The sequence below is a fragment of the Sorex fumeus genome, unplaced genomic scaffold, assembly GCF_029834395.1.
Source record: "Sorex fumeus unplaced genomic scaffold, SorFum_2.1 ptg000013l, whole genome shotgun sequence".
NCBI classification, from domain to species: domain Eukaryota; kingdom Metazoa; phylum Chordata; class Mammalia; order Eulipotyphla; family Soricidae; genus Sorex; species Sorex fumeus.
In genome coordinates, this window is record NW_026606070.1 from 27378877 (window position 1) to 27402880 (window position 24004).

Here is a 24004-nt window from a genome sequence, read left to right on the forward strand (position 1 = left end):
TTTAACTGCATAGGTTAAAAAAAAACAATGTGCAACATCTTAAGCCATTAAAGCACCAAAAAAAAAAAAAATTAAAAAAAACCACACACCAAAATCATAGTTTTCATGACGATTAAAATACACATACAAGAAATATTGATCAAACTCAGGAAGTAAATACCTGGACTGATACAATGTCCACTGTTGGGAGAATTTTTCTTCAATTTAAATGTCTCTTCTTATCTCTAAAAAAAATTTTAAAGTGCTAACTTTATATAAAGCAGGCAAAATTTTCAAGTAATTTGCTATTTTAAGTAGGCCAATTTTCTTAGAGCTAAACAATGAACTAAGAATAAACTAAAATGGGACAAGAAAGAGAGACATAAGAAACTAACCGATGACCGCGGGACCAGCAGTAGCATGCTGCAACACCATCTCAACCTTCTCATTCACTGAGCTAACCGACTTAGGTGTCTGCTGGCTGAAGACACTCCCTTTGATTTGCTACAATGTGTGTATCGACAGTCATAAGAGCCAGAAAGGCGGGGCGGGGGGGAGAGCGCTACCTAAAGGGGGTGGGGGGTGGGAATTAATTAAAACATTGAACACTAATGAGAGCGATATTTAAAAAAAAAAAGAGAGAGAAAATCCAAAGGTTGTCGTCTACTACAGTAAATGAATACAAAATGTAAGAGGTCTTACAGAGGAAGAGCGGAAGCCTGGTCCACAGTGTAATCACTCCTGCCCTTTAGCTGCTTTCTCTAGGAAGTACACATTGACCAGGTGGCGATTGAGGTGTTTGCTGTAATCCTTCTCCTTCCGGAAGGACCGGTCGCAGAAGATGCACACAAACGCTCCCGCGGCGCCCCCCTTGCCCGGCCCGGCGGCAGCGGCGTCAGCGTCGTCGTCGGGGGCGCTTTTCTCACTCGCGTCGGGCGGCACGGGCCGCGCCCCGTTCAAGCCCGAGTCGTCGCTGCCCTCGGACATGTTGTCGCTGAGGTCGCTGCCGTCGTGGCTGTGGATGCCCTCGTCCTCGTCCATTTCCTGGGCGTCGGTGGCGCCCGTGGTGGCGGCGGCGGGCGGGGGTGCGGCCGCCCGCTTGGCCGCGCCATCCCCGTTCTCCAGGGGCGGGGTCGGCGGCGAGCCGGGTTCCGGGGCGGGGGCCGTACTGGCCGGGTCATTCTGGGCCTGACTCTCGACGGCGTCCACTTCCATGTCGGCATCCACTTCCGGGTCGTCAGCGGGCACCGGGGCGTGGGGCACCGCCGAGGGCGGTGCAGCGGGCTGGGGCTGGGGCTCAGCGGGGGCGGCAGGCTGCACCTCGCCCGGCGTGCCCTGACCCTGCGCGCCCTCCGGCCTGGCTTCCTGCTCTCGCGCGATCTGGGCCTCAGCCTCGGCTTCCTGCTCTCGCGCGACCTGGACCTCGGCTTCCCGGCGGGGCCCGTCGGGCGCTGGGGGGGCCGCAGCGCTCTCCTTCACCGGTACCAAGCCCACCTCCCCCAGGACCTGCTCCTTCCGGGGCATCTGACTCGGCTCGCTCGGCTTCTCCTTCCTACTCTCCTTGCGAGGCGACTTTCTGGGAACGGGCTCGGTGGACGGTGGTGGCGGCGGCGGCTCCATCTGGGCAGGCGCATCCTGCCCTCCGTCCATGGGCGCCTCCGCGGGCGGCTGTGCGGGCGCCGGTGCCAAGGGTGCCGCGGGCAGCGCGGGCGGCTCCGGCGCAGACGGCTCCGGCTCCCTCGGGGCCGGGGCCGGGACCGGCTCCGGCTCCGGCTCCGGCTCCCACTCCGCCGCCTCCTTCTGAGCGGGCCCCTTGGGAGCGGGCTTGCTGCCCTTCCTACCGGATTTGCCCTTCAGCGGCTTCTTCTTCGCGCTCCTTTTCGGCTTTTTCGTCTCCTCCACCTTGCCGGCAGCCTTTGGCGCTTCCTGGCTGTTTTTGGGTTTGCTTTCGGCCTTCTTCTTCTTCTTCACGGCCGGTTCCTGCTCGGGCGCTGGCTCGGGGCAGGGCTGGGCTTCGGCTTCCAGCTTCCTTTTGCTTTTCTTGGTTTTGCAGCTTTTCTCTGGGTGACTCCTGGGAGGCGGCTCCGGCTCTTTCGCTTCCAGGGCCGACTTGCGCGTTCTCGTGGTCACTTGGGTCGGGGCGTGACCAGGTTTTTTCTCTTTTGAGACATCCCTCTTCTCCGCTTTTAAAGACTTCTCATTTTTCTTCCCAGCCACATCCCCTTTTATTTTTGCCTGCTCCGTTTCTGGCTTCTCACTGGGGGCGTTGTTGTTACTGGGCAAGTCGGCCTCCCGCTTTTTGGTTTTCTTGAGTTTGACTTTTGAGACATCCATTGTTTTGTTGGGACAGGTAGGATGCTTGGACTTGAAGTGATACTGCAGATTACACTTCTTGGAAGCTGCATAGTCGCAGACAGGGCAGTTGAACTGCCGTGGATTCACATGCAGCTCTACGTGTTTTTTGAAGTTACTTCTATCTGCTGTTTTGTAGTCACAGTGCGGGCAGTTAAGAGGTTTAGGGCCATTGTGAACCTGTCTCGCATGGCGGGTTACTTCATGCTGATTAGAGGCCACATAACTGCACTGATCACATTTAAATGGCTTCTCACCTGAAGGTTAACGAGATATTGAGACACACATTAGGAAGTGAAGAGTTTATGAAAACGTAATTTACAAGGAAAAAAAAAGAAAAACACTTCACTGAAAAGACTGTACCATGCACCTTACAGTGATCCATATTTATTTGTATACCCCATGATGTTGACTCTCAAAGCAAACGAAGAATCATCCTGGTAAATCATCACCTGGTAAAAGTTCATAGACTAAGGCTCTCTCAAGAGCTAAAGAACAGTGGCTCATTAATAAGTATACAACAGTAACTGTGTTAAGCTCTCTATAAACTTTGGGGCAAGAATACAAATTTCACATCTCTTATCCTTTGTTTAAAAAAGGTATGAGTATAATCACTAATCTTTTCAAGGATAAACCTAGATTTTCAAAGAAATATTTCATACTCTATACTCGCAGACTTTTGTAAAAAGTTTTTAAGCACTGCTATGAGCCTCATGGAGTGAAAGGGCTTTGATATTTACTTAACCCCTTTGCACAGTACAGCAAGAGTTGAGTCAAGCTTTATTCAGCAAAACTTAAACAATGCCAGAGTAACTACTTCTTAGGAAAAAAGCTGATCTTTCCTAATCTTACTTCAAAACAGGGAAAGGAACCAGGCAAATGACATGGAGCATACAAATAGACATGGTACGTAATATTTGTATATTACGTATAAATAAGCATACAAAGTCATAATCACAGGTACATATATAACCAAAATGACCCCCACCCCCAAATTAAAGGCATAAGAGTAACACATTCTATCTGAATACATACCCATCTAGATCACACTTTAGTAAATATTACCAAATGGTATCCATACCACACTGGTCCAATGGAATGCATAGTAGGAAAATGGAAATTGACATTTATGAAAATTCATGTCAAACATTCTCAAATTCATATCAAATTTTACTTTTTTCATAAAGCAAAGCCATTCAGACATTATAAAAACCATGTAGTTCATAAGCTTTACATGATTAGAAAATGTCTGATGATAAAATTACTCAAAAGCAAAAACATATCCAGGTATGTAAGTCAAGACTTGTAGAATAACTGGACTTGCTTTCCATATTATCAATAGGATCTGTAAGAAAGGTTACTAGAACATATTCTTTGTCCCTCTGTACTTGGCGCTATCTTGTCCTCTCCAATGAATAACTTCAATAGAGGTAAACATTTATTTAACACAAACACAGCATGGAGAAAACTGATTTCGTAATAGTTAAAAGTGTTTGTCAGGGAGATAAGATGGCTCAATGGGCCAGTGCAGGCCAAAGAGCAGTGAGTAGGGCACTTGCCTTGTGTGTGGCTGACCTAGGTTCAATCCCCAACATCCCATGTGGTCACGAGTTACACCAGGAGTGATCTCTGAGCAGAGCCATGAGTATCCCTGAGCATCTCCACGTGTGGCCACAAATAAAAGACAATAGTCAAGCTGTTCTAGCGTACAAATACCTGAAGATAAAGTAAGGGTTCTACAACTATGTAAATCTTTGCAACACCTCCACCAAGAAAGAACAGGAAAGAGGAAGGATGTCAGTGTTCCAAGCATTACAGAAAAGATCCTCTTAAAATCATTATGTAGGAACACCAACACGAGGGGGGAAAATGTCTGTAGGTTCACTAATACCCAATTTTCTTTTTCATCAATCCCCCAACCCACCAGCAAGCAAGCACATCAACCCAAGAGAGTGAATACCATAACTAAGCTTATGACCCCAGCCAACAACAAAAGGGGAATATGGGGGTGGGGGGAGTAGCCATGCCTGTTTCCTGTTTGCAACTTACAAACTATTGGCAGTCAATGAAAGACAATAGCTTGGTTCTTTATTTACACGATTTTATTTCATAAAGAGGTAGATTCTTGAGCCATTTTCAAAGTTGTAATGTTTGTAGGCGGGCGGGTTTTGGAGGTACTTTTGTTGCTTTTTTTTTCAATGTCAGGTCTCACAAGGTCACATCCCACAGCCAGTTGTTTTTGTTTTTGAGGTTTTTTCTTTTTTTTTTTTTTGCTTTGGGGGCCACACCCAGCATTGCTCAAGGCTCTGCATTCAGGAATCAGTCCTGGCGGTGCATGTCAGGGATCAAACCCGGGTTGGCTGTGTGCAAGGCAAACACCCTATCCACTGTACTATCACTCTAGCCCCCACCCCAGCCTGTTTCCAAATAATTTTATTATTTAAAATTTTATTAATTATTGCTCCAGCCCATTTAAAATTTTATTATTTTAAAAAAATCAAGCTGATTAATTTTATAATTTTAAAATCTTAAAAAGAACGAAACGTAATTTGTCATATGGATAGAACTGGAGGATATCATACTGAGAAAACTCAGAAGTAACGAGATAGATACAGAATGATCTCTCACAGGTAAGGCTTGAGGGATACACAGCAAGGTAGCAACAAAGGGGCAAAGAAAACTTGAGAGAACTGAGACACATAAATGAGTTTGGGGGACAGCCAATGGGAAAATGGGAGAGGAACTGGGAATATTTGGGGAGGAAGATACGCACAATGGTGGTGTGACCTCGAAATTACATATACAGGGAAACCACCACTGATATTGCAAATCACAGTATATCAATAAAAATAAAGTCATGAAGTACAATAAAATTAACCAAAAACATTTTATCCTCTCCTAAACCTATTTGTCTCTTGATCAACAGATTCAAACTTAAGTATCTTAGGAGTACTACATTTAGAAATAAAAAACCTCAATTTTTTGCGGTATTTAACATACAGATAAACTGAATAGTTACTACTCATTAAGACAGATTCTACTCCCCCTAGTATCAGGAACTGAAGGGGAGGAGTAGCATATGCTAAAAGTGGGCCACCAAAGAATGACACTCCTAGTCCTTCATTAACAAGACTTTAAATACTCAGGGAGGAGGCTGGAGTGATAGCACAGCGGGTAGGGTGCTTGCCTTGCATGCAGCCAACCCGGGTTCCATTCCCAGCATCCCATATGGTCCCCTAAGCACTAGAGTCAGGAGTAACCCCTGAGCATCACTGGGTGTGACCCAAGAAGCAAAAAAAATAAGTAAAATGTAAAAATGAAAAACAAATACTCAGGGAGATAGTTCAATAGGCTATCCTTGTGAAAGGCTTCTAGTATTTGCTGAACTCCAAAATGGGCCAGAAAGATAGGTCAATGAGCAAATCACAAGCTTTGTACTCAGAAGGTCGAGGTTCAATACCCAGTACTGATGGTCCCCAAGCGTTGAGTGGTAGCAACTCCAGAGCTGGCTATAGGCCGTAAGCACATCAGATGTGGCTTTATTATGTATGTATTTAGACAACCATATTGATATAGCACTGTCCCCCCGTTATTCATCGATTTGCTCGAGCAGGCACCAGTAACGTCTCACAACAAATTGTGAGAGTTGTTGTTACTGTGTTTGATATAATGAATACGTCACGGGGAGCTTGCCAAGCTTTGCCGTGTGGACGAGATACTCTGGGTAGCTTGCCAAGCTCTCCGAGAGGGGTGGAGGAATCGAACCCGGGTTGACTGTGTCAGCTGCGTGCAAGGCAAACGCCCTACCCGCTGTGCTATCACTCCAGCCCATATTTATATAATGTAGAAAAATTTTAATGAAATGTCCTATCTATGTGTATGTATATATCCGTATATACATACAGACATATGTAAATATATACACATACACACATATATATAAAAGATAAAAATTTTATAAAACAAATATAAGCCAGAGAGATAGCAAAGCCAGTAAGCCATCTGCCTTGCAAATGACAGACCCAGGCTCATGGTGTGCTGGTCCCAAGAGTGATCCCTAAGCAAAGCCTGCTGTGGCCCAAAAAACAAAAAATAAAAATTATTTAGCAAAGATTACTAAGTGACAGAAAACATCATGAAAAATGACAAAAAGTATTGTTGATTCAATTAACCCAAAAAGAAATGGCATCATTCCTATCTCTAATGTGACCCAGAACACTCATGAACCAGCTATATGTGACTTCAAATGAGACTATGGAAGAGAACTCAAGCATATAAATCTCCAAGAGATACAAGGTAGAACTGAGAAAACTTAAATAACATAAGCAAGTAAGATCAAACCAAAAGAGAAAACATTCTACAGGAAAAACAGCCGCGTTTCTTCAATTGTTATTTCCTCCCCACATTTGCAATGTGATAAAACAAACTACACCTCTGGATAGTTATGAAGAAGAAAAATCAGTTAAATCCTGTTAAGTCTTTAAATATTTAACCAAAGGGCTAAAGCTCTAGCTAAAAGACATGATGAATACCCCTAAGAAACTTGAGAGAGTATTCAAGTCACCCTCAGAACTTGCAACCAAAAAATGCCTCAAGTAATAAAATCCAGTTTCTGATTAAGTCACCCACCTCAATTGCTCAGGAAATGTAGAAGGTACACTAAAGTTTATTAACATGATAAGTATGCTCAGCATGAAGCTGAGTATAGCCTTATACTTAAAAATTATTGGGTGGGAGCCATAGTCCAGCGGGTAGGGCCGTTTGCCTTGCATACAGCCGACCGCATTCCGTATGGTCCTCTAAGCACTACCAGGAGTAATTCCTGAGTGCAGAGCCAGGAGTAACTCCTAAGCACTGCTGGGTGTGACCCAAAAGAGAAAATATATATATATATATATATATATATATATATATATAAAAGTCAGAGACTCTTTAATAACTGCTAAAATCAGAAAATGTATCAAAATTCTTAACCAGGGCTACAGAGAGCACAAGAGTAAGGCAAGGTACTGCCTTGCAAGTGACTGACCAGAATTCAATCGCCTGCATCACATATAATTCTGAGTACTACCAAATATGAATCCAGAGCCCAGAGTCAGGGATAAGACCAACCACAGCTGGGAGTGGCACCAACCCCCGCCCCGCAAAAATTCTTAATCAAGGCCAGACAGTACAGTCGTTAAAGCACTTGCCTTTGCATGTGGCAAGACCTAATACAAATCCCCGGCACCAAACATGGGTCCCTGAGCACCACCGGACCATTCAAAGCACAGAGCCAAGTATGTCCCTGAGCACTTCTAGGTGTGGCCCCAAATTAAAAAACAAAATTTCCTTATCACTGACATTATATAACATTCAATATGAAATGCAAGCTAAGGGCTGAAGCGACAGCACAGCAGGTAGGGTGGTTGCCTTGCATACAGTTGACCCAGGTTCGATTCCCATCCCATATGGCCCCTCAAGCACTGCCAGGAGTAATTCCTGAGTCAGGAGCCAGGAGTAACCCCTGCGCATTGCCAGGTGTGACCCAAAAAGAAAAGTAAATAAATAAATTGAAGCCTGGGGGCCATTCCCAGTCACACTTTGCCCTCCTGTGGTGCCTTCCTTGAATGCAGTCGACCCCAGCTTGATCCCCGAGACCACAAGTGGTCCTCTGAGCACCAAATGGAGTGACCCCTGAGCACAGAACCAGGAGTAAACCAGATACAGTCCCTTGGTCACTCCAACCAAAGAACAGCTTTCTCCCTCCTAGAAGTACTGTGAATACAAACTTATATTCCATTCCAAAAGTTTCTCTAAAGGGCTGGAGAGTGAGTACAGCAAGCCTTGCACTCAGCCAACCCAGTGGTTCAATCTCTGGCATCCTATACACTCAATTAACGCCGGGAGTTAATTCCTGACAGTCAAGAGGAGTAACCCCCCTGAGCATCACCAGTAAGGCACAAAAAGAAAAAACAAACAAAAGTCCAATAACAGACTCATTAAGAATATCCATTCAGAGGGCCAGAGATACAACAGCAGGTAAGGCACTTGCCTTGTCTATACAGTTGACCTCTGGCTTTAGGGCACCCTATAACCTCTCACAAACCCCACCAAGAATGATTTAGCACAGAACCAAGAGAAAGCCCTAAGCACTGCCACTTATACCCGCCAAACCCCCCAAAAGGAGTCCACACTGTACAGAAGATAGGGCACCTGCATGCGGTCTGAGTTCGACCCCTAGCACCCCCACATGGTCCCCTGAGCCACCAGGAGTGGTCCCAGAGCACTGAGCCAGGAGTATTGCAGGTTGCAGTGCAAAAGCAAAAACAAAACAAAGAATTTTTATTTAGGAGCCTGAAATGTAACTCAATGCTACAGTGGTAGAATGTAACTCTCACATGCCTCAGGCCCTTGAGGTCCCGAGCTCTAACACATACACAAATGAAATTAAGTATGAAATAACACAATATAAAATGTCCATTAAGGGGCCGGAGAGGTAGTACGGCAGGTGGGACATTGCCTTGCATGCAGCCAACCCAGGTTTAATCCCCAACACACTGAGCACTGCCAGAAGTAATTCCTGAGTGTAGCCCCGGAGCACTGCCAGGTGTGACCAAAAAAGCCAAAAAAAAAAAAAAAAAAGATATTTATAAAAAATAAAATGTCCATTTAAATATAGCTCCTCAGTAACGGAGAATGCTGACTTTGGAGTGTAATTCCTAAATCATATTAAAGGTGTAATCATAATAATAACTGGTCTCAGGTCTAGAACTTCCGGTCTAGAACTTCCTTGTAGAGCAAAGTTCCCATTTTTTACTAACCTGAATGAGTACGCATATGTCTAGTTAGATGAGTCTTCTGAGAACTTGAATAATGACACAGTTCACATTTATATGGGCGTTCTCCTGTTTAAAAAAAAAAAGTTTTGTTTTTAAGTAACTTTAAAACGCCAGTACAACTGTCACTAACAATCAATCATTGAGAATATTTCACCAGAAATATTTTTCAACATTGAGCATTATTTCACCTGGAATTTTTTTCTCATACCTGATAAAACTGTCAATGTCTATTATAAATAATGTAAATGAACTAATTCAGATTTCACAAACTAAACTTTACTAACCAATCATTGGCTTTCTGAATTCTCAAAACACTTTCCATTTTCACAGTAGCGCTACATATTACACACTAAACATCGAGTCATTATCTTGACAAGGAATCAAGCAATCTTTAAGAATTATCTTTTTTAAAAGTACAGCAGGTAGAGCACTCGTCTTTCACATGGCTGACCCAGGTTCCATCCAGTGTAGAGTCCTAAGCACCCAGGTGAGGTCCAAAAACAAAACAAGCAAACAAGTATAAAATAAAGAATCTACCATGCGGGAGGAAATCTACTCAGGACCAGAGAGACAGTTCAGTGGGAGAAGTATATCTGCATGGAGGAGGCCTGGGTTCCTCTATACTGGAGCAACAAACCAAGCTGAGAGCAGCCTCTGAGCAAAACCAGGTGAGACACAAGTCAGGCGAGACAAAAGAAACACGGAACTTCACTTTGGTTTTCTATTTCTATGTTAATGTATAGCATAGATAATGTAAATGATTAAATTTAAAACTCACCTAACTATACTTTGTTAACAGAACAACAAAATATAAAAAGTTAAGAACTAGGGGCTGGAGCGATAGCACAGCAGATAGGGCTTTTGCCTTGGGATGATCTTGAAGAACTTTATAAAAATAAAATTTAGTATCAGGCTGGGGGGCCAGCCCATATATGGTCCCAAGCATCACCAGGAGCAATTCCTGAGTATGGAGCCAGGAGTAACCCCTCAACGTCACCAGGTATGACCCAAAAACCTAAAATAAATAAAACTGAACAATACAAATCTTAGGCTGGGGGCAGGAAGGGCGCTTGCCCTTGCACCAGGCTGAACCAGGTTCAATCCCCAGCATCCCATATGGTCCACTCGAAGTAATCCCTGAGTGCAGAGGCAGGAGTAAGCCCTGAGTATTGCTGGGTATGACCCAAAAAACAAAACTGCGCTTACTAACAACTGGTTCAAGGGTCACGCATGGCAGTGTTTGGGGGTGGGGGGAACTATATCTGGTCCCAGCATGTCACAGAAGCAGTCCCATGCAGGGAAAATGCCTCGACCTCTATACTATCTCTCCAGCTCCAGGAGCAAACACTTGGGTCAGCCTATGGTTCAAATAGTATAATGAAACAGTTTTATAAAAACAGGTGAGTGTTGGGGCAGGAGCAATAGCACAGCGGGTAGGGCGTTTGCCTTGCACGTGGCCAACCCAGGTTCAATTCCCAGCATCCCATATGGTTCCCTGAGCACTGCCAGGGGTGATTCCTGAGTGTAGAACCAGGAGTGACCCCTGTGCATCGCCAGGTGTGACCCAAAAAGCAAAAAAAAAAAAAAAAAAACCAGGTGAGTGTTAAAAACTAATTATACTCACAAAGCCATATGGACTTAAAGCATTGAAAAAAATTTTTGGCGTGGGGGGAGTGGGGCGGGCGATCACACCCGGAAATGCTCTTGCTCTGCAATCAGGAATTACTCCTAGCAGTGCTGGAGGACCGGGACCAGGGATCAAACTCAGGTCGGCTGCATACAAAGCAAAGCCCCATCCGCTGTACTACAGCTCGGTTCTGAGCATTGACAATTTAAATTTGTTATTATCTAATCGTAGCCATAGCATATGAATAACGACCATGGGCAAGTAATTTGGGAGATCAGTTTCCTCATCTATCAAAGTGACCTTTCTCTAGAATTTAGAGAACTTAAGATAATACTTGCAGCGAAGCATTTAAAACTGTGCTTGCAACAAAGCAAAGCCCTCAATAAATCTTTTTGGGGCCACACCCAGTGATGATCAGGGGTTACTCCTGAACTCAGGAATCACTCTAGGCCATGTTCGGGGGACAATACTGGATGCCAGGGATCAAACCCAGGTTGGCCCCATGCAAGGCAAGTGCCCTCCCCACTGTTTTGTTGCTCCAGCCCTAAATTAGTTATCTAGTTATACACGTATTACATGTATTTCTATCTCCTGTTACATGTATTTATATCTAACAGGAGATAGAAATACATGTATCTAACAAAGCAGGAAAAAAGAAATCCTGCGAAGGGAGGGGGCTCATGCTGAAGCTGTATGCCTTGCATGTGGAGGATGTGGGTCCCCCACAAAAAAAGTGATGAATGGGAAATACACTAATCTATAGTTGGTAGCTATTAGATTTTAGATCAGCTGTAAATAACTCATGGTAATACTTTGAATTTGGGGGAAATGGGGGTGTTGGACCACACCCAATGTTATTCAAATGTTACAGTGCAGTACAAGATCAACCCTGGGCCTCTACGTGCAAATTAAGACTACTACCCCATTAAACTAGCTCTCTGATCCCTAACCGGGGATACAGGTAAATACAATTAAATGTGTTCCATAAGGAAGATAACTTATTTTTAAAATTCTAAGACACATAAGTGGCCAACAGAAATGCAACCTATCAGAGGACCAGGGCGGGAGTATAGCAGGTAGGGTGCTTGTCTTACAGCTGCCCTGGGTTTGATCCCCAGTACCCCATTTAGTCCCCCAGAGCCCTCCAGGAATGACCTCTGGGCACAAAGCCAGGAATAAGCCCTAGCGCTACCAGTATGACCCAAAAAACAAACAGAAAAAAACAACCTATCATTAACAATAAGGATAATGTAAGTCAAACCCAGGATGAGATAAAGACTTGACACCCACTAAGATGGCTAAAATCAGAAACAACAAATGTTAGTTAACAAGCATTTGTTATGATGTGGAGAAACTGGAACTCTTCTATGCTGTTGCTGGACTTGTAAATAGTACAGGCACCTTGGGAAAAGAGTTGAGCATGTCTTATAATGGTTAAACATAGTTACCATTCAGTCTAACCATTCCACTCCAAGGAATATACCAGACAGAAAATAAAATTTAGTCTGCACAAAGAACTGCATTTAAGAAATTCATAGTATCTATTCATAATAGTCCTGAAGCGGATATTCCAAATGTCAGTTAAATGAAGAATGATAAATAAAAAGTCATATTTCCATACAAGAAGACTATTTTGGGGGAAAAAAAAAGAATACTATTTTGGGGGGCAGAGAGTTTTCCTTGCACATGACCATCCTGGATTCAATCCCAGACACCCCATATAGTCCCATCTTGCCCCCACGCCACCCAGCACCCCTGGGAATCACCAGGAGTTATCTCTGAGTTTAGAACCAGGAGTAAGCCCTGAGCACTGCCAAGTGCAGCTCAAAAAAGAGAAAGCAAAAAATTCTGAACCTCTAGTTTTATGTAACCTTTAACAGTAAAAATGGGTTACACTTACCATGTTTCCCTCAACGGATTGTTCTGAAGATTATCACAGAAGGAAAGGAAAAAAACACATAATACAAGGCACACAAAAAAGAAACCCACTAAGTATTTCGGTAAATTAGACTACACAAATAAAATAACTCTTGACTCTCCTTTATCATCTCTACGCTTCAGTTAACATATGTATTTTTCACACAACACGCGTATGCCTGGGATTGAACCTGAGCCTCCTGCAACCAAAGATTAGACTAGCTAGCCCACTGTGCTATAATCCCACATCTACAAAATCAATTTTAAACATTAAGCAAACGGGGCTGGAGCAATAGCACAGTGGGGTAGGGCGTTTGTTTGTCTTGCAGACGGCCAACCTGGATTTGATTCCCAGCATCCCATATGAATATGGTCCCCTGAGCACTACCAATAGTAATTCCTGAGTGCAGAGCCAGGAGTACCCCCTGTGTATCACCGGGTGTGACCCAAAAAGCAAAACAATAAATAAATGGACATTAAGCAAAATAAGTAGCACTCAAATGTAAAATGAGGTAAGTACACCCAATACAGCTATGTGAACCTTATTGTGGTCATATCAAAATTATTAAATTAGTGTAGGATGGGGGAGATAAAAGTATACAGGGGTAAGCTGCTTGCCTCGCTGGCAGGCCAACCAAGGTTCAATCCCTGGCACCTCATATGGTCCCCACAACATAGCAAAGGGTGACCTCTGAGTTCAGGACCAGCCTGATCATGCCATGACCTGAAATGCAAAAACAAGAACTTGACATGGAGAAAACGTTACTGCATGATGCTATAAATTAACGTCTCAAAGCAGCAGGCCCAAGCATGTGGCTGGGGACAGAGCAATGTCTTAGAAGAAGGCCCTATATGGCATGATCACTGAAAGTGAAGCACCCGAACCATCAGTCCCGACAGTGGGTCAATTATCACCAGGCATGTCCCCCATGGGGGAGCAAAAGAACACATGCCTTGATAAAAGGTACAATCCTGGGCATCTTCTGCTTCGTACCCCTGAACACCAAGTAGGGAGTGGCTAAAAAATCCAAAGTAATGCTATGAGGCCAAAGCACTAGTACAGTGGGTAGGGTCTTTGCTCTGCAACAGGCTGACCTGGATTCAAGTCCTCATGTCCCATAGGGTTCAATCTTTCATATCCTGTACGATCCCCCAAGCATCTCCAGGAGTAATTCCTGAGTGAAGAGACAGGAGTAATCCCAGAGCACTGCTGGGTGTGACCCAAAAAGCAGAAAGATAGTAATAATTAACAAGCCCAATTTGTTTTGGGGCCACACCCATAGGTGCTCAGGGATTACTCCTGGCAGTGTTCAAGAAACCATATGGGATGTCGAAGATCAAACCTGGGTCAGCCAGACACAAGGCAAGCGCTGGGGTCACACCTGGCGATGGTCGGGGGTTAATCCTAACTCTGGCTCAAGAAACCACTCCTGGTAGTGCTTGGGGGGCCATATGGGAACCCGGGGATCAAACCTGGGTTGGTGGGATGCAAGACAAAATGCCCTACCTGCTGTACTATGGCTTCAGCCCAATTTTTTAAGATAAAGGGATTAAACATCTAGTAGTAGTATGCTCAACTTGACTGGCAGTGACCAGTTATACAAATATTACACACACGTATGTAAGTGGGATGAAGCAATAGCACAGCGGTAGGGTGTTTGCCTTGCAAGCCGCAGGCCCGGCCGAGCCGGGTTGAATTCCTCAGCCCCTCTCGGAGAGCCCCACAAGCTACCAAGAGTATTTCGCCTGCATGGCAAAGCCTGGCAAGCTCCCCGTGGCGTACGACATGCCAAACACAGTAACAACAAATCTCACAATGGAGAGGTTACTGGGCCCGCTCGAGCAAATCAATGAACAATGGGATATATACAGTGCTACAGTATATAAGTAAAAAATTTCATCAAGGTAGATCAGCGATGACTAAATAGCAGACCGTCTGCCTTGCATGTGTGCAGCCAGGAGTTCAATCTGTGGCACCACATGGTCACCTACCTTGGCACCACTTATAGAGGCGTCAGCTGAGCAGCCCCACCCCCCTAACAAAAATCATGAAGATACACACATAAACATCATGTACTTTACTCTGACAGCAGCTACTACATGAACACTCCATATTACTACTACTATGTAAAGTCCCATCTTTAACATAAAAGAAATACTTAAATTAGGGGCCTGACATACCACAGCAGGAAGGGCACGTGTCTGGCACTCGGTAGACCCAGGTTCTATCCCTAGCTGGGCTTGACTGCCAACACCCCGTATGGTCCCTTATGCCCCAACCACCTGGCAGAATCCCTGAGTGCAGAACCAAAGTTAAGTCCTGAGCACTGCTGGGGGTGGGCCCAAAAATAAGCTTAAATGAATGCCAGAGAGGTAATTCAACTGGCTGAACCTATGCTTTATATGCTAGAGAGGCCTGAGTTCTATCCTCTGACATGATCCCCCCCAAAGCCAGGAACAAAAGTGATCCAAATTCAGAACACAAAAAAACACACACAACATGAACGTAAAGTACATATTGATGAAGTTACATACGCTATCTGGGGTTAGGATGCTTCAGTCCAATAGCGTCTCAACTACTTAGTGGTTAATGGGGTATGATTCCCAAATAACTTCATTCCCTAGGCTCTGTATTTCTGCAATGTTTAAACTTTATGTTCAAAATAAGATGGTTTCAAATCCAAACCATAAAGACAATCAACTACTAGTTATTATTAATTTCAAAAAAGTCTACAAAATCTCTTTTAAAAAAAATATTTCGTTCTATTTATGTTTTCATGCCTCCCAAGCAGTGCTGGAAAGGTCCAGCGGGTGCTCCTGGCTACTCTATGCCAAGCAGATGGCAGGGACGCCCCCCCCCCCCAACATGGCGCTGCGCAGGGCCTGCTGGGCAAGGGTATAACCAGTCCACCTGGAATCTCAGGGTTCTCCAGGGCTACACACAGAAATGGCTGGGGGACCATAAGATTCAATCAGCCTTGGCCACAAGCAAAGCAAGCACCTCAAACGCTGGAACTTCTCTGCAACCCCAACAAAATCTTTAGATTTCAAAGCTTTCAAATGCCATCTGCACGTCCGGAGCAGTGCGTTTGCCTTGCATGCGGCCAACCTGGGTTCGATTGCCGGCATCCCCTACAGTCTCCCAAGCACCGCCAGGAGTAATTCCTGAGTGCAGAGCCAGGAGTAAACCCCTGTGCATTGCTGGGTGTGACCCAAAAAGAAAAAAAAGCCATCTTCTAGGGAAGGCTTAGAAATCTTGCTATAGATGTCTTTCTTGAAGTCTGTATCGGAGCTAGAGCCATAGTATGGCGGGTTAAGGAGCCACCCTGCAAGTGGCAAACCCAGGCTCTCTCCAGCACCCCGTATGGTTCCTCCTCCACCAAACACCACCAGGAGTGATCCCTGAGCACTGAGGCTGAAGTTACTGCTGAGCACTGCCAGGTGTGGCCCAAAAACACACAGAAAGAGTCTACTGATTGTGTCCCACTTGTGGGGTTCAGTCCTGGGGTTCAAATTCCTGTAAAGTGACCCAATGCAAATAGCACCCAGTTTCTTTCATTAAGACTCAAAGAGTACACAGACCTAGTTTATCTTGGGGGGGGGGGGGGCGCTGAGGGCCTGGCAATGTGGAGGGGCTGTCCACACACCACAGTACTTAGGGATACTCCAAACGTACAGTACCAGAGGGATCCTGTGAGCTCTTTTTGGTCCCTTGATCATTTCACTTTTTGAGCCATCAAAGGTGCCAAATTTGGGGGGCAGGGGGACACCAGCGGGACTGCACAACACTGTGAACTGTGAACTGAACTCAGAGCCTCACACATACAAAGAAAGTGTCCAACCACTGAACCGACTTTCCAGTTTTTAAAGATCCCAATTCTTACCCCCCCCCAAAAAAGGGGGATTACCAAAAAAAAGCAAACTACCAATAGTTACAATGTTTTGACAAAATTGAACCCCCCCCTTTAAGATATTTAATAGAGAACTTCAAAGTGAATGATGGGAGAGGTATGAGAAGGAACCTTGGAATACTTGTGGAGGGAAGCTGACACCATTGTTGATGAAAAATTATGTTAAAAACCCAACTATGGGGGCTGGAGCAATGGCACAGCAGGTAGGGCATTTTCCTTGCACAAATCCAACCCAGGTTGATTCCCAGCATCCCATATGGTCCCCCAAGCACCGCCAGGAGTAATTCCTGAGTGCAGAGCCAGGAGTAACCCCTGAGCATTGCTGAGTGTGACCCTCGCCCCCCCAAAAAAACCCCAACTATGAGTAACTTTGGAACTCATGGTGCTATAATAAAATTGGAAAAAAATTAAAGTGAGTAATTAAGGCGTGTTGGGGGAGAAATGAGTGAAGGATTTCTCTGAGTCAGGGGCTGGAGAGAGTACACTTGCCTTGTACATGGCCAATGCAAATCTGACCTCCGAACCACATATTGAAGGTTTAAATTAAGCACCACCAGGAATGATCCCTGAGCATACGCAGGAGTAAGCACTGCGCACCACCAGATATGGCCCAAGAAACAAAACCAAGGAATTTTTTTTTAAATAAGGATTAATTCATTAAAATTGACTGTGATGACGCTCATTTAACTGAATATACTAAAAGCCCTGAATTGTGACTTTAAATGAATGAATTGTGTGGTAGAGGTGGCCAATTTCAATAAGGCTGTACTTTTTTAAAAAAAAAGAAAATGAATTGCTAAATGTGATAAAATATTGGTAATTCTGAGTATAAGGATTAAGTTCATGTGTACAGTGCAGGATTCTCCCATTCTGAAATGTTTAAATTTGTCACATTTTTAAACACTTTATTTGGGGGACTGGAGCGATAGCACAGCGGGTAGTGCATTTGCCTTGCACGCGGCCGACCAGGGTTCAATTCCCAGCATCCCATCTAGTCCCCTGAGCACTGTCAGTAGTAATTCCTGAGTGCAGAGCCAGGAGTAACCCCTGTGCATGGCTGGGTGTGACCCAAAAAGCTCTAAGTAAATAAATAAATGTAAAACTTTTTTTTGACAGTACATTAATGCTTTCTCTGGAAAATATTTCAAGTGTGGTAATCACACCAAACTTTAAATAATTAAATTCTCACATTCTTACTCTGGAGACTAATTGTTCCATTCAGGAACAATGACACACAAAAAAAGTAAAAGGAGCTTTAAGTAAACGTTAACATCCTACTAAATGAAATTCTGAAAGGGTTAATCATTGGGTTTTCCTTTTTGTCTAAGCTCTCAATTCCATTAGGAAACTATACAGATACTATCAACTAAATCTATAGCTTTTTTTTAAAAAAAAGTCTAGTTTAGCTACATGAACTACACAAGTTCTTAGGCTATTTTATTATGATCTGCCTTGGCTGCTCTTTCAAGTAAGTGTTACTTACAGACATGTTTCTTCACTTAATCCTCAAATCCTGTATATTAATACCCACCTACCCCCATAGAGAAATGAGGCCAAAAACAGACCTTCAATAATGTCTAAAGACAAGAATTATGTGGCTGGAGAGAGAGAGTACAGCAAGTAGGATGCTTGCCTTGAATGAGGCTGACCGTGGGTTCAATCCCCCACATCATCCCTTATGGTCCCCCAAGCATCAACAGGAGTATTTCTGAGTGCAGAGGCAGGAACAATGCCCAGGGTGGCCCAACCCTTCCCTTACCCCCCCCCAACCCCAAGAAAAAGAAAAAGAAAAAAAAAAGGTAGAACCAGGATTTGAACCCAGGGTCCCAGAAAACCCAGTTCTTGGAACTGGACTACCCACAGAACCATCTCAAGGACAGCACAGATGTACCCTCTTACCTGTGTGCGTTCGAACATGTTGAACATAATTGTTCTTTCTGTCTGAAAAGTAGTTGCATTTTCCACATGTGTACACTTTCCTTGGAAAATGGTTTCTCAAGTGCTTCCTCCAGTGATACTCGCTTACTGTGGTGTAGGTGCAGATGATGCACTTGTACACTCGCTCATTATCCCCGGCTCTCGTGTGGTGTTTTAAGTGAGCAGTGTAGTGATCGTATCGATTGGTATTGTAGCCACAGCGATCACAGCGAATGGGACCCTTGGAGAAATCCCCCTCTTCCCCTGTGGATGCGCCAGACTCCCTTGCTTTTGCCTGCTTCTCTGCGCTCTCCTCCACAAAAAACTTCTTGGCACTATGAACTCGGATGTGATGCACAAACTGCTCCTCGGATTCGGCTTCATACTGGCACGGCTTACATCGGAAGGGTTTGGTCTTCAGGTTCTTGCACTTGTCCTCTGCTCCAGGTGCTTCCGGGGGGACTTCTTTACTTGCGCTGTAAACTTCTGGGGCGGCGGACACCTCAAACACAGGCTGCGGTTCTACCACACTGAGTTCCAAACTTTGAAGCTCCACGTTGCCCAGTCCACTGGGCTCACCTTTTATTTCAGGAGACTCCTCCAGTCCCTCCCCATCACTGTCGGAGAAGTTGTTATCCCCGACAGGCATCAACTCGGCCATCTGCCTTTCTTCGCCAACCAGGTAATCACAGCAGCTGCCATTGACTTCCCCAGTGAGGGCCACGTTTGCCAGCATGATGAGCTGCGGGGCGGCTAGTTCCGCTTTAGAGAGGTCGTGCAAGTCATACATGTCGTTAGACAGGGCCATGCCGATGTTGCCGCTGCCAGGGAACAGCCCTCCTCCTCCAGACGCCTGCCCCATTACCTGGGTGGCCATAACTACTGTGTTCTGAATCAAAGACAAACAAGTTTAAACACATCTCTGGCCTAAAACCAAAGCAGCACCCACAACGTCTTGCAACTTAAAAAAGCAAAATAAATAAACCTTCTAGCATAAGCTTTACATTCAATAAGCTTCACTAATGACTAAAAAGAACCCTTCAGAAGAGTTCTGTAATTGTAATTTTCCTCTGCAGTACAGTCACAAAACGTCTCTCTTAGCCTTCCCCCAAATTCGGTCAGCTGTTTTGACAAAATTCCATCATCAACTCCGATCTACCACTGGCATGCCTTTCCTCAAGCACTTTTAATTGTTCTGGCCTTCTTCAAAACTACTCTGAAGGCCAATTAAAATGACTTTTTAAATTAAATATAGGAACAGAACACTCCTATCCCTTAAATCCACCTTTCAACAGTTTACTGGTCTGCACGAGAAAGGGGAGAAATCTAAAAGCCATAGCTGGCCTTTATTAATAGGCACAATCACGTCTGCAAAAGAGAATCCTGTAATAATTGGCCGAGCAAATTGAATTTCATATGAACTCAACCGACTCCGGATGAATAAGCTACTGTGGGGGAAAAAAAATGCTCCACTTTGTATCTACTTTTTTCAATGAAAAAAAAAAAGTTAAAAAAAAATAACTACACAACTCCCCTCCTCTTTTTTGTGCATGTGAATAATTTTGGTGCACTCCAAACTTGTCGCAAAAAAAAAAAAAAAAGACTGAGAAAGACTCTGAGCCCACCCACCCGCTGCAAACAATCGTTGCAACTCAACTTGTCCTCAGCAACTTTTCTGGCGTGGTGCTGGCGGCGGCCTGCCTGCCTGCCTGCCTAGTGGAAGCCATTACAAGATCACCTTCTTCTTGAAAACACGTTGGGCTTTTTGAAAGAAAAAAAAAAGTCGGCCCCACGTTACTCGCTTGCTGCTCTCAAACGAGGTGTTCTCCTCCTGCACATCAGGATTAGTCCCCCCCCCAAAAAAAGCAGCGGGCACTAAAACTTTCAAGAAACAAAAAAAAAAGCACAAAAAAAAAAAGAATCCGTTTCGCCCAGGTGCACAAGCAAACCGGGAGAGCAGCACGTAGCAGCAACGGCAGCAACAAGGAAAAAGGCGCTCGGATGCCATCACAGCGACCCAAACGGAGGGCAAGCAAAGCTGCACCAGGGCTCGGGTCCCGGGAGCCCCCGCCCTGGCCCCTACCTGCCGGCGGGCCCCGGAGGAAGGAAATTTGCGCGCGGGTCTCGCCGGAGCGTCGCGCACGGGCCCCGGGAGCCCAACGTGTTGCACGAATTCCTCCGTGCTGCTGCCACCCGCGCCGGGCCCGGCGGCGGCATTCCTGCCTGAAATAGGCATTCGGCCATTTTCTCCAAATACCCGACACAAAGCGGCTCTTTGCAAACTCGGGCGCTCTCGCTTCCTCTCGGCTCGGCCGGCTCGCGGCCCCCACGCTGCAAGCACCGACTCCGCTGGGGAGTCGTCGTCGGCCCCTGGCCCCGGGTCCCGGCCCCGCGAGCTTGTCCCCGGGCTTCCCAGCGCTTGAGAGAGGAGAGAGGATGATTTAAAAAAAAAAAAAAAAGAGGGAGGGGGAAAAAGAAAAAAAAGAGATGGACATATCTGGGGTGCCGTTGGGCCGAACCGAGTCTTCCCCAAGTCGCTAGGGCCGCCCCACCCCCACCCCGTGCCGGACACCAGCAGCGCCCCCCGCCCCCGCCCCCAGCCCCCGTGCGGGAAAGAAGGAATAAAAGTTACCGCGCGTCGTCGCCTGCCGGCCCGGCTTGTCCCGGCGGCCCCGGGCTCGCCCTCCGCGCACGGCCCGCCCGGGACGGGGCTCCTCGGGCGCCCTCCCGAGGCCTCGGGGGCCGGAGCGCCGGCCGGGGGGTCCCCCCGCTCGGCCCGCGCGCGCGCGCGCCCCGGAAGTTTGCGAGCTCACTCCCGACTCCGGGTGCGGGCGGCGGGGTGGCCGGGCGCCCAAGGCCGCGGCGGCGGCGAGGCGGCCCGAGCGCAGAAATCGCTGTCCAGCCCCATGGGCGGACCCGCCCGGGCCCCCGGGGCTGACTCAACCCGCCCGGGCGCAACTCTCCACGGCGCCTTCCGGCGACAGGGAGAGGCCCGGGAGGGCGGGGAAGGGGCGCCGCGAGGGCCGGACGGACGGACCGACGGGGGGCGGCGGGGGAGCCGCGGGCCGACCGCGAGCAAGTTTCAGGACCCGCGCCCCGAGCAGCGGCGGCCGCGCCGCCGCTTCCGCACCCCGATTCCCCTCCCGAGGCGCGGCCCCGCCGCCGCCAGCGCGGAGGCGGCGGCCCAGCCCGGGCAGCGGCGGCCCAGAGGGGGGTCCCGTGGCGCCGCACCGCTCCCCACCCGACGCCCCCGGCCCAGCCCCCGAGCCGCGGCGCTGTAACCCGATCCCGCCCGGCGCGGCCGCCGCAGCCTCGGTATCTGCAAATCAGCCCTGGACAGCGCCTCGCACCGCGTCCTTCCGCGCCCTCCCCCTCTTCCTCCTCCTCCTCCCCCCCCCCTCCTCCTCCTCCTCCCGTGGCCGCCGCCGCCGCCGCCCGGACGGCCCTCCCCCACCCCGATCGCACCCCCCGCACCCCCGCACCGCGCTTACCGGCCGGCCTCCGCGAGCACGCACGGACGGCCCCGAGGCGCCGCTCCTTCTCCGACTACTTTTCTTTGTTGCTGGAGTTTCGGGGGAGGGGAAGGGGGGAGGGGGGAAAAGTTAGGCGCAGGGGCCGGAGAGGCCCGGACAGGCCCAGGAGCGGTGCCGGGGAGAGGGCTCAGGCCGCCGGTCCTCGCGGGGCCGTCCCGGCCGCCGCCGACGCCGGGGTCTGGGTCCCGGGGCCTCGGCGGCGCTGGCTCTGCTGCTGGGCTGCGAGCTCACGGCAGCCACACATTCCAGCACAGGAGGTTGCGCCGCGCACCCGGCCCGGCCCGCGCCGCCGCCGCCGCGCCGCGCCGCGCCGCCGCCGCCGCCGCCGCCGCCGCCCGCCGGACACGCCCCCTCCGCCGCCCGCCCGCGCGCGCCCGCGGGACACGCCCACTGGGCCGCTAGCACCGCCTCCTGGCACGCCCCCTCCGCGGGCGCCCGCCCGCCGGACACGCCCACTCGGCCGTCGGCCCCGCCCAACCGGCCCGCCCCGTTGGCCGCCCGCGGGACACGCCCACTCGGCCGTCGGCGCGCGTGGCCGCCGGCGCCGCCCGCCCCTTGGCGTCGGGGGCTGTGCTGGGTCCTGACTCAGCTTCCCGGGCGCGCTGGGGGGAGCCGCGGGGAATCCGCCTGACCCCCTCGCTCTTGCCCCTCGGGTCAGGGGAGAGGCGAGACCCTCTGCCTGTCTTGATTTCTTTTACAAACAAACAACAGAAAAGTCCCCCCCCCCACCCAGCCCCGGCGTGCCTGCAAGAGAATAGAGCTGTTAAAAGAAACCTCCCGTGCTCTTTAGAAACTATTGTCACGCGCCTTTCAAGCCTAAAGCGCTCGAAAATACTCTTCAGAATCTCTTTAAGGCTCCACCCGGAGCCGCCCTTTACCAATTAAGCTCGCTTTTAAGCCTCCACGGTGAAGATACATTTCAAATTTTAAACAAATAAAAGGAGGAGAAAGCAAACAGTTGGTGAATTGCTGGAGAAAACGTTTTTTTTTTTCCAGGAGACCGTGAAGTCAAAACAATTAAAAGGAGAAGTGAGGGAGCCAGCCCTTCGACGTGGCGAGGTAGCCAGCCCTCGCTGCGCCTTCAAAGCACGGTTTCGGTGGAGCAATTACCCCCAAATTACCGAAGCGAAAGAGACGGAGGTGGGACCGGGAAGGCGCCTGGCGACCACGTGCGGGGGAGGTATCTGACTTCCGTTGGTAACTTGGAACGTTGCAATCAACTCCAAAGAGAGAAAAATTAATTTCACGACCCTGTTCTTCGCCAGACTTTGATACTTCACACCGGTCTTGTCCTCAGAACAATAAAAACTGACGCTGAATCCCTCGATTTCATTGAAACCTTCAAAGCCCTCTCTAACTGATCTTCCAAATAACAGTTCCTAGTGGGGGGTTTTCTTCAAATTTTTGTAATGCACATATGTATTTCTCTCTTCACTTTCTAGCTTACATGTTTTCAGTTCGGGAGCTATGGGCAACCAGAGTGGTAAAATGAACTAAGAATTAGGAGACTTTCAACAGAGAGAAAGCAGAGGGAGAGGCCGGAGCGAAAGTACAACGGGTAGGGCGACTGCCTCGCACGTGGTAGACCCGGTAGACCCGGGTTCCATCCCCAGCATGCCATATAGACCCTCCAGCACCGCCAGGAGTGCTGAGTGAGGAATAACCCCTGAGCATCGCTGGGTGTGGCCCAAAAACAAAACAGAAAGCAAAAGGAGGAAAGCAGTCCGTGGTGAAAACACAAGCTTAAAAACCATGTACTAGGCAGGAAAGATAACGGCTAGGGAGCAAGCAAGATTTGCATGCGAAAACCTGGCGTTCTGTCCCCCAGAAATGCCCTTTGTCAGCAATCACAGAACAAAGCAGAATCATCCCCAGCACCCTTGGGTGAGCCCCCCAAAACAAAAATATTTTGTGAAGGTTATGGCTCAGCCATAATACACAGCATCA

The 24004-nt window shown here is 47.7% G+C and overlaps 1 protein-coding gene across 1 annotated transcript; it reads right to left on the bottom strand.

Moving 5' to 3' along the window:
• Window positions 1-583: 583 nt before the first annotated feature.
• Window positions 584-22350, bottom strand: REST (RE1 silencing transcription factor). Its single transcript, XM_056111421.1, has 4 exons — window positions 22016-22350; window positions 18507-19413; window positions 9135-9218; window positions 584-2588 (listed from the first exon to the last, which is right to left on the bottom strand). The coding sequence occupies exons 2-4, from the start codon at window positions 19399-19401 to the stop codon at window positions 715-717; spliced, it is 2853 nt and encodes a 950-aa protein (XP_055967396.1). The 5' UTR covers window positions 19402-19413; window positions 22016-22350; the 3' UTR covers window positions 584-714.
• Between the last annotated feature and the right edge of the window lie 1654 nt (window positions 22351-24004).